The sequence below is a fragment of the Tursiops truncatus genome, chromosome 5 (genome assembly GCF_011762595.2).
Source record: "Tursiops truncatus isolate mTurTru1 chromosome 5, mTurTru1.mat.Y, whole genome shotgun sequence".
NCBI lineage: Eukaryota > Metazoa > Chordata > Mammalia > Artiodactyla > Delphinidae > Tursiops > Tursiops truncatus.
In genome coordinates, this window is record NC_047038.1 from 97437872 (window position 1) to 97455722 (window position 17851).

Here is a 17851-nt window from a genome sequence, read left to right on the forward strand (position 1 = left end):
AGCAAGAGTCTCAGTTTGGTCTGTCTGAAACCAATATCATTAAATAATATTATTTTAAAAAATGACTAGTAGGTATGGAGAAGCAACGCAGTTAATAATAACTGAGAAAAGCATTCAAATGAGAGCTTCGTTTTCTTATCTGTTATTAGTAGGTTTACAAAAATTTCTAAATAAAATCTGCCATTAATTTTATTTACAATATACCACGCCATATACATAATATAAATATAAAGCTCATTTTCTTACCACAAAGGGCAGAAAATTCATCTGGCTTAGCATAAGTCAATACTGCAGCTAAAGCCTCTCTCCAATTTTTAAGATCACAAGACTCGACAATCTCTTTCCAGTTCTTCATCACTACTGCAGTAATTAGCTTAGGAAAGGAAAACAAAAGGAGAATTAAAAGCTTTTGGTATATTGATAAAAATTAACTCTGGCTAATCAATCAATCTTTCAAAACTACTACTCACAGTATTTCATGAAAAATAAAGTAGCAGCAAAGCGAAGTATATCCTTAAACCAACTGACATAAAAGATATTTTCCTCAACAACAACAAAATCACACTAACATGTTTTATAAAATGCTGAGAAGGAGAACTATAGGGTGTTACCAAAACATTTAACAGGAGGACATGCCTTTTAGTCTGATGGATCAGGAAAAGCTTTCTGAGCATATAGACATTTAAGATATGAAGTCAGAATTAATTTCATCGAGAAGGAAAAAACACTGCTGACCAATGGAACACTAAGGGCAAAGTCCTGGGAGAGAAAGGCACATGGAGTGTGTAAGGAACTGAAAGGCAGCCAGTGTGGCTAAAAGATAACAGGGGAGGGAGTGACACAAGACAAGGCTGGGGACACCGACAGCAACCAAAGCTGCTGGGACTGAACACTGGGACAACTTTCATGGAAAGAAATTTAATATCATCAAGCAGGGGCTTAAAAATGTACAGACCCTCTGCACCAGAAATTCCATTCCTAGGACTACAGCCTCATTAAACAATTAGAAATTCACACAAATCTTTAGGCACAACAAAGATGTTTACTGCTATCTCAACTACATTAGGAAAATATTAGAAACTACCTAAACATCCCCAAATAAGAGAAATAATAACTCCCTACTATAGAATATTATAGAGCAATTTAAAAATTTTTGTAAGAATCTTTAAATGTTACAGGAAAATGATTACAATGTAAGTGACAATATTTATACATAAAACCACACACATATATACCTGTATAATTGATTGTTTTTAAAAATTCTACAAATACATAGAAAGAGATACAAAAGGATATGTACCAATCTGATGGAAGAATTAGGGGGTATTAAAATTATTATCTTTAACATTTTCTATGTTCTAACTTTTCTACAATAAAAATATTTCATTTAAAATATTATATATGTAAACAACAAAAACTGGGATAATCATGCCAAGCTATCAACAATGACTGTTTCTGGGTCAAGGAATTATGGATGGGTTTTTTGTTCTTTACTGTTATCTGAATCTCAATTATCTATAATAAGAGTGCTTTGCTTTTATAAACAAATGCTGCTGTTTGTTTATTTTTAAAATAACATACCCTGGTAATTTTGCTTTGGGATTTTGCAAAGTACTTTTTCTGGGTTCGAGCCAAGAGTTCTTGTCCACCTGCTATGGCCAATATAATGGCATCAGCCATGCGGTTATCATGTAAACAAAGGTCAACAGCACTCTCAAAGTTACCCGTCAGCAAAGCCTGAGTAATTAAACCATCAATATCTGCAATAAAGAAATAACACACCCAAGTTAAAGTTTTTTGTTACAAGAAAAAAACACTACACCTATGAATTTTTACATACACGCACAATGGAGAACACAATGCTGATTTCTGAATATTACTGGTGGATTAATTTCTAACACAAACTGTTGATATCTATGGAAATATACTGAGATACATATAAGTAAAATCAGGTAAAATAACATATTTTCCAGATTGCCTAAAATGTAATAATAAAGATCATTTACAGTTTCTATCACATAGGTTTCAGATCATACCATCATTTTTAAGGTAGTGATTACATGTACTAAATGATAACTGAGTTCTTTTCAACCCTCTACCACCTGTGACAAAATGTTTCTAACTTAAACTCAGGGACTATTTGCTTTCAAATGGTTAAAAGAAATTAGAAATCAAAACCAACAGATTCTTACCCCCACTGATGGAGATGTTAAATGTTCCTCCAGCTGATGGTAGAAATTCAGATTCTTGTTTTTCCTCTTTAATGCGCTAAGGAGATGAAAAGGGCAGCAATTTAGCCAGATGAAACTGGAATAAATTACCAGCAAAACAAAATTTAAATATGATTATTCACTTACTGACTAGATAACATGCCAAGTTATCCCAGAAAATTTCTCAGATCCAAGTTTAAACTAAGAACTATGATTTCCTTAAGTATTAACTCTCATTATACAATCATAAATAAAATCCAAAGTCCTCAGAAATAACGTTAAACAAACTTAAGTGTACATATCCATATTGGGAGCTCAGAAGATACTGAAGCTGAAGAATTTTTGTTTTCTTAGATACCTCAACTAACAGTAGCTTGAAACACACAAAATGTTTTATTTATTTATTTTTAAATATTTATTTATTTATTTGGCTGCACCAGGTCTTAGTTGCGGCTCACAGGATCTTCATTACTGCGTTAGGGATCTTTAGTTGAGGCATGCGAACTCTTAGTTGCAGCATGTGGGATCTAGTTCCCTGACCAGAGATTGAACCCAGGCCCCCTGCATTGGGAGCACAAAGTCTTAGCCACTTCCCACTTGTGGGAAGTCCTACAAGATGTTTTAAATTATACTATATTTAGATCTTTTTTTACATTTTTCTAATTTAGATCTTAAAACAACCTTGTTTTAAGGTTTCAACACATCTTGTTTCAACACATCTAAAAATTCTGTCTAATAGGTATAGTTATAAGAGTCTTTCGGTTTTAACTGACTCAGTCGTGAAAAAAAGAAAACCACCTGGCGTCCTTATATAAATGCAATATAAACAGATTATTTATAAATATACTAAAATTCAATTAGAGATTTTGCGTTCTTTTAAATTAGTCACACCTGGAACAGCAGGTTGGTCTGGTAAAAATATATACAGTTCTGTTACAGATTTCTGAAACTACTTGTAAGACTGAGTAAAAATAAATTCAATATTTTCTTTCTTTAGAAGAAAAGAAATATAATGGAAGCATACTGCTGGCAAATACTTTAAATGCTTTCTCTTCTATGCATAAAAATTCAAAAGACGACAAAAAATAAAATGTGTCAGAGATTATAGAGAAATTAAAAGAAAAAACACATCTGTCTTACATGAGATAAAATATCTATCTTCTGTGCTCATGTTACCTATACATCTCAATGTTAGTGCCTAGAATTCAAAGTCAGGAGCATTTTTGAATTGGATAATTTTAGTGTAGAGCACAGTAGAGCATCATCTGTTAATAATGCTTAATTAGTTAATACTATTACAGGAGAATAACTATAACCTTAATTCTCTCCCCAACAAAAGAGAAGCATTTTAGAATTTAAAAACTGAAATTAAAAAATTGTAAAACTGGGCTTCCTTGGTGGCGCAGTGGTTGAGAGTCTGCCTGCCGATGCAGGGGACACGGGTTCGTGCCCCGGTCCGGGAAGGTCCCACATGCTGCGGAGCGGCTGGACCCGTGAGCCATGGTCACTGAGCCTACACGTCCGGAGCCTGTGCTCCGCAACAGGAGAGGCCACAAAAGTGAGAGGCCCACGTACCGCAAAAAAAAAAAAAAAAAAAAAAAAAAAAATTGTAAAACTTGTTATTCATACTGAGGAATAAATCAGATACTGATCTGATTATATTCACTAACAAACTTATCAAAAAAATCTTTTAACAATTTTTCAAATTTGCTTTCAAAAAGCAACTAATAAACTTTTATATATGGACTTCTGAAATATACATAAAGTGAAAAAATGCACAACTTATTATGTGCTGGTTATCTTTAGTGTGTAAGCTACTATGTTTTATTTTACATAATAATAGCATCATCAAGATAAAGGGGAAGATATTACCACCTTAAACAACATTTTTTCAAATATTCTGAAAGCACACATTGATGACTACTGTTCTGTTAAATATATATTTACCTATTAATTCACGAGTGTATTTACAAATGGCCCTCTCTTTGATAATACATAGTTAGTCCAGTTGTATATAAATGAAAGTACGTTTCTTTAATGTATCCTACAATTCTATGTATTCCCAAAATTAGTTCAAATTTTCAGCAAGATTTTACCCATATCCTGTATTCCTGAGTTAAATAAATGTTAGAAGGTCCACTTCTAAGGAAAGTATTTTTTAATAATCATCTTGTAATAGTCTGTTTACTGAGGAATTATAACTTAGTAAAAGGTTGTAAGAAACTTTATATAATCAGAATATCCCCATATCACAAAGAACAATGAAAAAGTCAAATATGAGATGAGAAACAAGAACTTGTTGATTAATTTTCTAAGATGAAATATAATTAGAAAGCAAGAAAAGTAAATTATAGAATTATATATTAGTGGCTTAAAAAAACTCAGAAAATTAAAAAGAAAAAAATTAATGATACAACTCTGTTTTCAAGGACTCTTTTTACCTAGTTATAAAAATTGTCACTACAACTCAGGATGCATTTATAGTGAATCAGGATGATCAGATTATTTAGTGAAATATTCTTTACTTGGACTCAAAGTTCAAGATTAATTCAGAAGCTTATGCCACTGATAGTGAGTTGTAAATATTAATGTGTCAAGAAAAAACATTACCTTTACATGCAATGCAATGTGGATTTCTGAATAAAGTATCTTTTCAATTTGACATCTTGATATGCATCTGACCAAACTAAGTCAATCTCACATCAGCTGTTAATTTTAAACCATATAATCCAGAAGCTAGGTCAGAGAACTAAAAATTTTAGAGATGATACTTCTATCAAATTAGTAAACAGACTTCTACCTTAAGCATCTCTAAGAAAACTCCAGCTTTATTTTGGAACAAGTAGTCAAGAAAATTTTCCATATTTCAATGTGAGATGAACAAATATCACATATTTTCCCAATGTACTTAAAAATGAGAAAAATAAGTACCTCTCCCAAGAGCTGCTCTTCAGCAGCAGGGCTCTCCTCCCCATCACTCTGTGCTACTTGGTCAGAGTCTTTAAGAGCCTTTGGTACACAAAACAATGACAGAGGAAAGTGAAGAATGTAGCATTAAAAGGTTATTAGTGAACAAGGAAGACAAAAGACCCAACCAACAACATTCAGAGCTAGTTTAATCATAAGAAGCAACACTAAGTAAATTTATTTGAGGAACAACATTAGAGGAAAAGCAGGGAGCCATTACTGCTAAGACCTAACACTTCTTTCCTGCCAAACGTCCCTCAGCAACAAAGAGCTTAACGTTAAGTATCTGAGCAGTCACTGATTTCATTTTACCTCTGTTGTGAAATTCAAACATAGGAATTTCTACTAGCTATAGCTAGCTCTACTAGCTATAACTTATGCTATTTTAAAGAGAATTATTCATGTATTAAAATGCCTACAATAAGCATTTGTTTTTAAACTGTAAAGCAATAAAACAAATTTCCTAAATTATATTTTCTTCTTTATGACCTAAACCAAAATTTTAGAAGGTAGCTATTTTTAAAGGCCTTCTCTTACCACATCAGGTCCATCCACTTTGTTCAAGGCCGAAGCAATCTGAAATAAAAGACAACAACTCAGCTACCAAATGGAATTCTATTTCAAGGCATATAGCAAATGTTCACCTCTTACTCCATTGTCATTGGTAAAAATCCAAAATTCAGATCAGGGGTAGCATGTTTAAGAAAAGAATAAAATTTTTGCAGAACTGATTCTCAATGGTGCTAGTTTCAGTTACATGGATCTATTTTATTGCTCACACGTCATCTTACTCTGCTATTCAAATTGTAAAACTAACCTCAAAACAAGCATGTTTTCGTCTACTTTGTTTTAAATAAAATAACTATAATTTAAAAAAATATTTCTTCAGAGACTTACTATGGAAAGAACTGTTACTAGATGTATTTTGACAATCAAATTTTATTTCCTCATTTTTTGCTAACAGGTTTGCAGTAAAACTTTCATATTAATCTCTTGCAAACCAAGTTATAGCATCAAGAAGTTTAGACTAATAATAAAGTTAAATATAAAAAATCTAAAGGAGTGAGGAAAGACACATGACCAGTAAGCAGCGGAGCTGTGATGTGAGCTCAGGTCTATCTGACATTAAAGGGGACTAATCTTCAATGTGCTCAGCACTGACTGCCCAGAGTGCACAGTATTCAACCTGTTCCGCATATGCGATAATTCTGCAATGCTATAGAAGACTTCAGTCATTTTCAAAGAATGACAAAGGGTTAATACAAATTATACAAAGAATTCTAAATATATCCTTCAAGGTTTCCAAAGTCAGAGTGTTTCAACTGCTGTTTATGTCAACATTGTGGAATAATTATTAAGCCGCTCTGAGAAGAAAACTATAAAACTGGAATATAACCTCCTTTTTTAAAAAGTAATCTTTTTTTTTTTACATTAAAATGTTAAGCAAATCACTTGGACTTTTTGTTTATTCAGGTTTAGTAGAATAAAACACCCTTGTTCCAAAATATTTACTAGTTACTTGTGAGCTGGACCAACTTAATAAACAGTTTGGGAATTGTGGGCTGAAGGCATAAACAGCGGGGGTGCAAAACAGTACCCTCTTTTTCATCACTTAAGCTGTAGTGAATGCAGGGTGATCTCTTAAGTTTCCCCCCTCTCTTTCCTCCAGGGCCGCTGGCTACACCTCCTCTTAAAAAACTAAATGTCATTGCAGTGTTTGAGGTTCATAGCCTCTTTTCTTTCAAGGCCCAATTCTCCCTGACACAGCTCTTTAAATCCAGTTTGAATTAAAGGTGGTTCTAGCAGCTTCTAAATTCAGGTACAATGAGGAGTTTCACCTTTAACAACGTGTATGAAAAACTTTGGCAACCAAGCATAAATTCTTATTAAATGTTTACTGAATGATTTGAAACAATCTGTGTTGAACTTTTTAAAAAATAAAAACACCTCTGCTACATAAATATTTTATTTGTGTAAGCACAGCCTTTAAACTTTTCCAAAAGTTTACCTTCTTTCCTAGGTCTTCTTTTCTATATCCTAGAAGTTCAAGGTATTTTCCACGAGAATCATCCTCAAAGTTTACCTTTAAAAGAAGACATATTCTTGAAACAAAGAATTGCATTTAAAGGCCTAATTTTTAATTAACTGCTCAAATTCCAAGCAGAATTATTAAAATTACCTAAAGTTTACTATATCAACCAAAAGGTTGTTTATAAGAGAATCCAAAGAAGTTTTTCTAAAGAAGTTATTTTTTAAAATAGTAAGCCTACTAGTAATTAATTACCCAGGTTGAATAAAACTTACATTTAAACTAATTTTTGTAAAAACAAAGTCATGTCCAAAGGTTACATGAGTGCAAAACTCACATTATGTGAAACATGTGATGTCCTAAAACTCTTTCTTAAAACTAATACTTACTCACAAAATATAAAAATAAATTTAACCTGATTGCATTCAAGATTTCTTTTCTTTGGAAAACAGAATTGAGAAATAGATATTCCCATGGAGACAAAATGACAAACCGGAAAATTCTATTATTCTACTGTCGTAAATGCAACTCAGTAAAAGGAATGAGAAATGCCTCCAACCTCTCTCCCCTATACCTTTTCCCTCTTTCCCCATTTTCCTTAATTAGACCTACTACAAAAATTAAATACTCTGTGTTTTTATTATACTAAGCTCTATGTTCTAATTTTAAAATAGGTCTGTTGAATGTTATGTCTCTCTCACTTAAAAATAGCTATTATATTATTTTTTACTTATTAAAAAAGTATTTCATATTAGGCTTTTCACAGCAGAGAAGGAAGAACTCTTGACATAAAGTGTTAGGTCATGTACTCTCCATATGGTTTAATTTCATCAGGAGATCCCCAAATCACATTCTCTCGATTGTTTCTTCAACAGGAAGACAGATTTAGAATATGATGGAAATAGCTGAATTTGCAGATAATGAAATAAAATTGCTTAACACCAACTTTACCTTCAAAAAGGACCACACATTTTTCTCAAACTCAGTCTGAGAAGCATCAATCTTCTTCTGACAATAACTGACAAATCCTTGTGACTGCACGACCTGCTGAAGTTGGGCTGACCGGCTAAGGAATTCCTCTTCTGTTACGACCTGACTGATGCGCACGTGGTGCTGCTGCAGCTGCTGCTCAGCTCCCTGCTGAGGCTGTGTTCTGACACTCGCAAAGGTAACCAGTTTGCCTCCAAACTAGAATAGAACAAGTAAACAAAATCAGTTCCAACGACAAGGATGTGGCCCTCAAACGTACTGACTGTAAACCGGCTAAAGGAAAAGAACTCTGGCTCTGGATGCAATTGGTGATACACTCCCCTACTCCACAATCTGACCCCAGCCTTCAATTATTTTTCCTCTTCACACCACCCACCTACTACATAAAAGGTCCCAGTTGCTGTGCCCCACAATTTCTCACCTACTTGCTTTTACTAACTTCCACATACTAAATGCTACTCCTCTTCAAAGCCTGGGCAAATGTCACCTCTGCCATCCCAGACACCCTCAGTATATTTTATATATATATATATATATATATATATATATGTATATATATATATACATATATATATATATATATTTTTTTGTGGTACGCGGGCCTCTCGCTGTTGTGGCCTCTCCCGTCGCGGGGCACAGGCTCCGGACGCGCAGGCTCAGCGGCCATGGCTCACGGGCCCAGCCGCTCCGCGGCATGTGGGATCTTCCCGGACCGGGGCACGAACGCGTGTCCCCTGCATCGGCAGGCAGACTCTCAACCACTGCGCCACCAGGGAAGCCCTATCTCTCTCTTTTGATTCAACTATTAGCTGTACGTATTTGCCTTTCTACTCTAGGCTCCACGTTTTAAAAGGTGGTGGATTATGCTGCTACAAAATATGCCATTTGACCTAAGGATTATTTTGAGCTGAAGAATACTGAAAAACAACAGGAGCAAGAAAGGCACCCTGACCTCCTCTTTTCTTTCTGAAAGCAGGAGATGAAACTCACATGTGAGAGCTGCTCTCCCTACACCAGGAGGAAAGATACATCCTTATCACCAGATATGGGAGTCCAGGATGGGAGAACTCTATACAAACAGACCTTGTTAAATAAAAATTATCTCCATCAGTCTCTACATATTTTAGTTACTGTTCCACAACTGCCATTCTTTGTTCAACCTAGCATATAAGCACTTAGGTTTTGCCACTCATTGGGGTCTTCATTTCTCTATGGGGGGGCTCCCAGGTACATGTTTGCTGTCATTCTCCTATTAAGCAGGCTCAGAACTCTTCCTTTGGCCTCTCAAATTCATTCCTCAGGTCTAGGTATTGATCTCTTCTGAAATCTCTTGATTTCTTTCTTTTACATTGCTATTTTTCTGCCTAATTCTTTTTGCACTGAACTGCTGTATGACTGCACATCTACTCTTGTCTTTCCCCCTTCCAAACCATACTACATACTCTCATCTTCCTAAATAATAGACCTTTGATTACATCACTTTGGGATTTAATTAATCTCTCATCCCTCTTGTCTGGTCTTCTCCACTATCTGCTCTCCTGCCTTTGAATCTTTGCTTTTATCACTTTCCACTTTACTTACTGAATCCTAACCATCCATCTAGTTAGTTATAATAAAACACTTATTATAAAATTATGTATGGACAAGGTTTAAAAGAAAAATCAAACTGTACAGAAAAGCCTCCCCGCCCCCCAATATAAGCTACTTGAGGACAGAGACTCTATCTAGTTCACAGGTATGTTTCCAGTGCCTAAAGTGGTACCTGACAAACAAAGGATGTTCACTATATATTTATCTTTGGAATGAAAAGCGCATGTCCACTCACTAATACTGAAGTATTATAAAGACAACAAATAACACTCCTTTCTTCCCCACGTGAGTCTGGAACCCAGTACGAGAGATGGAGAATCAAAATATCAGCTTTAGTGCTGTCGTAAGTGCTGCTAGGTTAGAGGCTATAGTTTAGATGTCCAACCATAGTGGACCTTGTAACAATTAGAATGTAGACCCTCTCAAAAAGAAAAGAAGGAATGAAGGAAGGAGAGATAGAGAAGGAAAACAAGTTTAATAAAGTGGGGTAGGGAGAATGGTGCAAAGGTTGCACAACAAGGTGAATGTACTCAATACTGCTGAACTGTAAGTTTTAAAATGGTTAAAATTGTAAATTTTGTTATGTATATTTTATTACAATTTAAAAGAAAAAAGAAAAAAAGGGAGTAGGTTTCACTTTTCCCGAGAAACCTTTCTGAGTGATGAAAACTCACAAACATATCTCAAACTCAGCCCTCTTCCATCTGAGTGATCCTATAATAACACTTTACTGTAAGTCCTTTGTGTTTATGGACCATAAAAGCAAATCCACCTACTGAAAAGGAAGCCCCAACAGGTCTTCGGACCCACTTGGGTGGCTTCTTCAGAGGCAACACTATACGATGCTGAGCAGTCTGGTGAGGAATTTGTAACGGAGGAAGGGGCTGTCCTGTGCCAAACGGATCAAGATTCCCAAAAGACGATGAAAGCTAAAAAATAAAATAAAGTGAGATTTTTGAAACTTATGCAAGACTATATTACATGTTTTCAAGTCATATCCAAAAAATTTTTTATCACAATTATCCAATTAATTGGTATCATTGATCAGTAAAGTTATTTTCAAAATAATTACACAGTAAGATGATTTTTTTCAGGTGTTATAATAAAAAACCTTAACACTTCTTATTACCTTGTCAACTTGTTTCTGCCTTAAACCATCTGCACTCCCTCCCATGATAGAATAAACACTGATACGCCCATCGAAGGAAGCAGCTGATAAGACAGCAGGATTTCTGGGACACCACTGAATATCAAAGCACCACTGTGTGTTGGCGGGAAGTTCATATAACACCTAGACCGCAAAAAAAAAAAAAAGTCAGAAAAAAGTATAGCCACTTTATAGCCAAAATAGCTGAATAAATATGATCAACAAATACAACTTTATTAAACATTTACTTTTACAAAGTATCCAGCCAGGAAAAACAATTGTAAAAATTTCTTTAAAGTACAAGAAAAGTTCATTATGATAAAAAAAAAAAGAAATGCTGCTCAAAATTTTGACCAGATTTGGAATAAGTACATCTTAAAAAATGAGGTTTTCCTGTTTTTACTGAAATGGTACTAGAGGATGCACCCGAAAGACCAGAATACTCTATTAGGGTCAACTTGCTGAACTCTAAAAGATCGATGGGGTCCTAGCCAACCGACTTTGCCTGCCAAGATCCAAAGAACCACGTTTAGATTATTTGAAGATCAAATTTCAAAAAAAATTCTTGAGAAGGAAAAATTCACCGAGAAGTTTGGCTTCTTGTCAAGTGAGAAAACATGTACACATCATTCTTATTATTGCAGAATCAAAGGAGAATTTGGCATTACCAGTTTTCTTTAGAAGGAAAATAATATAGAAAAACTATTAAAAATGGCTGATATAAATAAATAATGTAATAATTGTTTACTAACTTTACAATGTAATAATGTAATAATTGTTGCTAACTCAGTGTGATGGTAACTGATGCTCTTAGGAGCACAGGTTTTATGGCTTTAAGAAATGAATCAAATTTACTTAACTTTGGCTTCCTTGACATTTAAAATAATGTTTTATTTTATAAGACAACAAAATAAAGTGAAAAGGCATTTAGCCTGCTCCTCTTTGATGCTTAAACTGATTTATAAGACTATTAGCTTCTTGATATCTGAATCACTTGTCTATTCCTAATTTGCATTTGAATAAAAATCTATTACAATTTTTAGTTGCAGCATGCACTAAAAGTTTATTCCTTCAAAGTCCAAGCACACACAACTAAGCATATGCAAAAAATCATTTTATCAAATTACATAGTTGAAAAAGAACAGTAATTTCCATGAATTTTGAACTCACTTGGGAAAGCAGTGTAAAATGAAACACTTTCATTATTTGGTCTACAAATCTTATGAAGCAAAAATTATTATTTTTTCTCTTGTCTCCTCTAACATTAATGTTTCTATATTCTTACAGACATCACTGCAACTGAAAACTTTAAACCACAAATCAAATAACAAAAGTGCTTGCTTTAATTTTAATGTTACAGATTAAAACCTATCGAACAGGGCTTCCCTGGTGGCGCAGTGATTAAGAATCTGCCTGCCAATGCAGAAGACAAGGGTTCCAGCCCTGGTCCGGGAAGATCTCACATAGCGCGGAGCAACTAAGCCCGTGCACCACAACTACTGAGCCTGCGGTCTAGAGCCCGCGAGCCACAACTACTGAGCCCACGCGCCTAGAGCCTGTGCTCTGCAACAAGAGAAGTCACAGCAATGAGAAGCCCGCACACCGCATCGAAGAGTAGCCCCGCTCGCCACAACTAGAGAAAAGCCTGCGTACAGCAACAAAGACCCAATGCAGCCAAAAATAAATAAATACATAAATTAATTAATTAAAAACAAAAAAAATACCCATCAAAGATACTTATTTTTACTAGCATACCATCAGGGCAACTAGGAAGGCACTTGCAATAAAAGTTTAAAAGCTGTAATTAGAATCCATGGTGCCTTGCCCACCTAGTGAAAGAGAGGGAAACCATTCAACCATTAAGAAGAAGAAAAATATTAGGTAAAAGAGATTTTTAGCCCACAACCCAAAGCAAATGAAATTATATTTATATAATATTTATATTTAATAAGGTAAAATTCCCCATCTAAGTTTCCATGGGTAGAACATATGACAAATATTTTATTATAAAGTATTATATTCTTGCTGTAGAGTTCAGAAGAGAGATTAAAAACCTGCATCCACTGATTTCCAAAAATCAAAGAGGATCTTCAGGAAAGGTAAAGCAAGAAAAAGACCCAAACCTTGAACACTCCTACTTTGAGGACACTTATTTCCAGAAAACACATTAAATAAATCAAACCAAGTATTTCTGAGTCTAGTTAAACACCTTTGATTGGAAATGGCGGGTGGGGGGTGATTACTAGGTTCAAAGACACTATTTCAATGATTGATATCCCCAGATGAAACAGCTGAGCTTAGATAATGCTCATAATAAAATCTCTGCTAGAGTTACATTTCACATACACCTCCGTCTACTTTCACGTTCTTAATTTTAATCATGTACTAAAGAATTCATATGGAAATTTTCTTATTCAACCAGAGATAAAATATTATAATAGCTGTAAGTTTGAGAAACATTTCCTCCCCATACCTCTCCTGTGTTTGGGTTGGAACAGAGAATCTTAGCATCTTTTCCACAGCTCAGCAACAATTCAGGATCCGCCATGCTCCAAGCAATTGCCAAAATCCCCCTATAAGAAACACAGATGAAGAAATTTTTAATCTTGAGAAAACCAAATTATTTTTCTCTAGGTTTTGGAGACACACACTGCTAAGAGAAGTATAATTTCATATAATCTTTCTGGAAAGCAACTTAGCAATGTGTATGCTCTTTGATCATTACAAAGATACTCAGTACAGTATGCAGTGTATGACAGCAAAAAATGAAAACAAATGCCCAATAACACGGACAGAGTAATAATAAATTGCAGATCATCTTTTAAGGAGAAAATATGTAGTTAAAAATTATGCTGTAACCTACTAGAGAATGGATTTGAGGATATGGGGAGGGGGAAGGGTAAGCTGTGACAAAGTGAGAGAGTGGCATGGACATATATACACTACCAAACGTAAAATAGATAGCTAGTGGGAAGCAGCTGCATAGCACAGGGACATCAGCTCCGTGGTTTGTGACCACCTAGAGGGGTGGGATAGGGAGGGTGGGAGGGAGGGAGATGCAAGAGGGAAGAGATATGGGAACATATGTATATGTATAACTGATTCACTTTGTTATAAAGCAGAACCTAACACACCATTGTAAAGCAATTATACTCCAATAAAGATGTTAAAAAAATTATGCTGTAGAAATCTGTTTCTTATTATTATACACTGTTCACCAATGAAAAAAGGTTAACTCTGTACATAAATTTGTATAAAACATATAATTACATTAAATACTTGCATAAATGGGGTTATGTATATATAAGGATATGTACAATAAAAGTTTTACCTATGGATGGGTAGGAAATCTATTTCATGTTTTCTACTCTTTGTTTACTAACTTTCTACTTTTCGTTACTGGAGTAGTTCTCCTATTACATGAGTTATTTTTAACTGAAAGGAAGCATTTTAAATTTGCCTCACAAAGAAATATTACAGATCTAAATACTAAAGATTTGATTTTATAATTCTTTTTGTGTTTTAATATCCTTTGGATTTTTTATACTAAGTATAAACAGAGTAGTATTTTTGGTAGATATTTTGAAAATTCAGATTAGCATCCCCTGTAAAAATAAAAAAACCCCTCTATCCCACCATCCAGAAAAAAGTGCTATATAATAGTTTGTTTTTTCTACATTCATGCCTCTGCTGTTTAGAGATGAAAGAAGGAAAGTTAACATTACCAGACCATGAAGAAAAATACTAGAAACTACAATTTAAATACTGGATACTAGAAAATAGTAGAAATACAGCTAGTAGATAACAGGGACTAGAAAAACACTAGAAACTAGAATTACGTTTGTGTATTTCTTAAAACAAAAACATACAAATTAATAATCTTAAATTTTCCTGAAAACATTACAGTAATTCTAAGATACAGTTTTTCAATTTCCAAAATACAGATAAACTTTATCATCAAAGTATATATTGTTTTTATTTTCCCCAAAAGTTGTTTTTAATTTGATGATATTTCTTACAATCTAAGTCCTCTCAGAATCAGGAAAATACGCTATAGGAAAAGGACCCAAATTATTTAAGAATGCCTTTTGTTTCCAACGTTTTATTTTATTTTATTATTTTTTTTCAACATTTTTTAAGCATTAAAATCTTTGTAAAAATTATAAGGATAGTGTGATATACACCCTTATACTCCTCACCTAGATTCACTGATTTGGCCACATTTACTTTATGTCTTTCTCTTTCTCTCTATATATTGACCATTTGAGAGTTAAATGCAGCTATTATGACATGTCACTTCTACACTTATCTCTGGGGATAAGAACATTCTCCTATATAATCAAAATACAATTACATACTGAAAATATTTATCACTTATATGCAATACTTTAGAGTCCATATTCAACTTTCCCCAATTGTAGCAATAATGAACTTTTATTGTCTCCGCTCTTTAGAATCTAATCATGCATGTCAAAAATTTCAAGGTATGTCAAGAAAGCCTTTTAAAGAAATCAATATCATATTTAATATCACATGTTAAGGAACATTTAGGTTCTTACTAAGTATTAAAATCACTGAATTGTAGAACTGGAAGGGACCTTAAAGATCATATTATAATCATAATATACTCCAACTCTTGCATTTACTAGAGGGAGAAAATTGAGAACTAGTGAGGTTGATTTGCTCCTGGCACCCAGTATGGTATTCTATCTTGCTAAATTATGACCACTCCTAAAATTGGCAGCAGAATGTAATGTTAAGACCATAGATACTAGGATCAGTATGTATGGGTTGGAAGTCAGCACTTGACTAGTTTTGAGACCTAAGCCAAGCTTATTAGCCTTGCCAAGCTTCAATTTCCAATGTGTAAAATGGGATAATAGTATTTACACCATAGGTTTGTTATGAGCCTAAATCAAGCTAACATTTGCAAGTTTGGGATTAACATATACACACTGCTATATTTAAAACAGATTCCCAACAAGGACCTACTGTATAGCACAGGGAACTCTGCTCAATACTCTGTAATAAAAGGGCAGGAATTTTTGTCTGTTATATTACTGAATCCTAGCACAGTGCTTGGTACAGAGTACGTGTTCAATAAGCAAGTGTTGAATGAATAAATAAAACCTTACCCAGTGTGAGAAAAATATTAAAACACCTCAGAACCATCTTTTCTTTACAAAGAGCTTATTGAAGCATAATATCTAAACAGGATTACATTCTGACCAGACTCTTTTCTCCTTTATAAGAAGCTCAAGGAGAGGTCACAAACCTTAAGACTTCTCAAAGTGTGTAATTCCACTATGGGGCGGGGGCGGGGGCGGGGGTGGGGGGGTGGGGCGTGAAGGGATTTAAAATTTTAGTTTACATATCCCCAAACAGGAGAGAAGAAAAAAGCCCAAAGTACTTAGAAAGTACTATAACATTAAAAGGGATTTGTTTCTCGTTTAAAAACATTGAACAAATGTGCATGAACTCCCTGGGTACCTGAATATTAATGATAGGAAATGTGCGTAATTACAAACTAAATTTTTTTTTTTTTTTTGGCCACGCCGCGAGGATTGCAGGATCTTAGTTCTCCAACCAGGGATGGAACCCGTGTCCCCTGCAGTGAAAGCACAGACCCCTAACCACTGGACCAGCAGCGAGTTCCCACAAACTAAATTTAATGTTACTAAAACTAACACAAGACAATTCTCATACCTTTTTTAGAGCATCCACACATTTATTAAAATTAAAGACAGAATGAACCACCTAATTTCTCAAAAATGTTTGCTTTTTAAATTAAGATAAACACTCAGGGAAGAGATATGGGAACATATGTATATGTATAACTGATTCACTTTGTTATAAAGCAGAAACTAACACACCATTGTAAAGCAATTATACTCCAATAAAGATGTTAAAAAAAAAGATAAACACTCAGAAATAAAACAAACTTTTCAATTGTTGCTTGACATTTAATGTTATGGAAGACTCTTGATAAGTATGATGAACCAAATAAAGATCAAACTGTATAAGGTCATGAGTTGTCCCAAAATGTTGTGATATACTAGAATTTTGATCTATTAACTGTTATTTGAAATAAGTAGTGGAAAATCCATTAACACATTTTCATGTTTTTGTGATATGATTTGATTACCATTTTTTGGTATAGAATATCAGATGACTATTGCTTAAAATAAAAATAAACCATTTACATTGACTTTTACAAGACAGAGACAAAGTAGATTCCCTAATTTAAAAAAATTATCTGGGACTTCCCTGGTGGTGCAGTGGTTAAGAATCCACCTGCCAATGCAGGGGACACAGGTTCAAGCCCTGGTCCGGGAAGATCCCACATGCCACGGAACAAGTAAGCCCGTGCATCACAACTACTGAGTCTGCGCTCTAGAGCCCGCGAGCCACAACTACTGAGCCTGTGTGCCACAACTACTGAAGCCCGCGCACCTAGAGCCTGTGCTCCACAACAAGAGAAGTCACCGCAATGAGAAGCCCGTGCACTGCAATGAAGAGTAGCCCCTGCTCACCACAACTAGAGAGAAAGCCCGTGCACAGCAAAGAAGACCCAACCAAAAATAACTAACTATATAAGTAAATAAAAAAAATTATCTGATAATTCAAAGTAGTAAGTAAATACATTTTTTAAAATACACAAATTAAGTGTTTTTGGAAGAGCAGCAAGATACCTGGCATGGTTTTCCAGGACACGGAGTGGAGAGGAGGCAAAGCGAAGATCCCACATCTGGATCACTGGTAACCTGTCATCCTCAGAGGCAAGGACCATCTGAGTAGCAACATCAGGATGCCACGCCAACCCAGAGCAATGCATCTGTACATAGTTAAGGCTCACATTTTTATCAGTCATACTATTTTATTTATTTATTTATTTTTAGTCATACTATTTTATGAAAA

At 34.5% G+C, this 17851-nt stretch overlaps 1 protein-coding gene across 21 annotated transcripts in view; it reads right to left on the minus strand.

The window, feature by feature from the left end:
• SEC31A (SEC31 homolog A, COPII coat complex component) overlaps window positions 1-17851 on the minus strand; it is a 74030-nt gene that overhangs the window by 28927 nt on the left and 27252 nt on the right. For 15 of the 21 annotated variants that reach the window (XM_073805403.1, XM_019932826.3, XM_019932828.3 and 12 more), the window contains 11 exons: window positions 17626-17768; window positions 13407-13506; window positions 10916-11077; window positions 10563-10715; window positions 8158-8394; window positions 7186-7260; window positions 5715-5753; window positions 5142-5219; window positions 2193-2268; window positions 1582-1760; window positions 247-373 (listed from right to left, as the gene is read on the minus strand). In XM_073805403.1, the coding sequence (XP_073661504.1) occupies window positions 247-373; window positions 1582-1760; window positions 2193-2268; window positions 5142-5219; window positions 5715-5753; window positions 7186-7260; window positions 8158-8394; window positions 10563-10715; window positions 10916-11077; window positions 13407-13506; window positions 17626-17768 (1369 nt within the window). The remainder of the gene's footprint in view (window positions 1-246; window positions 374-1581; window positions 1761-2192; window positions 2269-5141; window positions 5220-5714; window positions 5754-7185; window positions 7261-8157; window positions 8395-10562; window positions 10716-10915; window positions 11078-13406; window positions 13507-17625; window positions 17769-17851) is intronic. The other 6 variants (XM_019932831.3, XM_073805406.1, XM_073805405.1 and 3 more) reach the window with 1 other exon arrangement.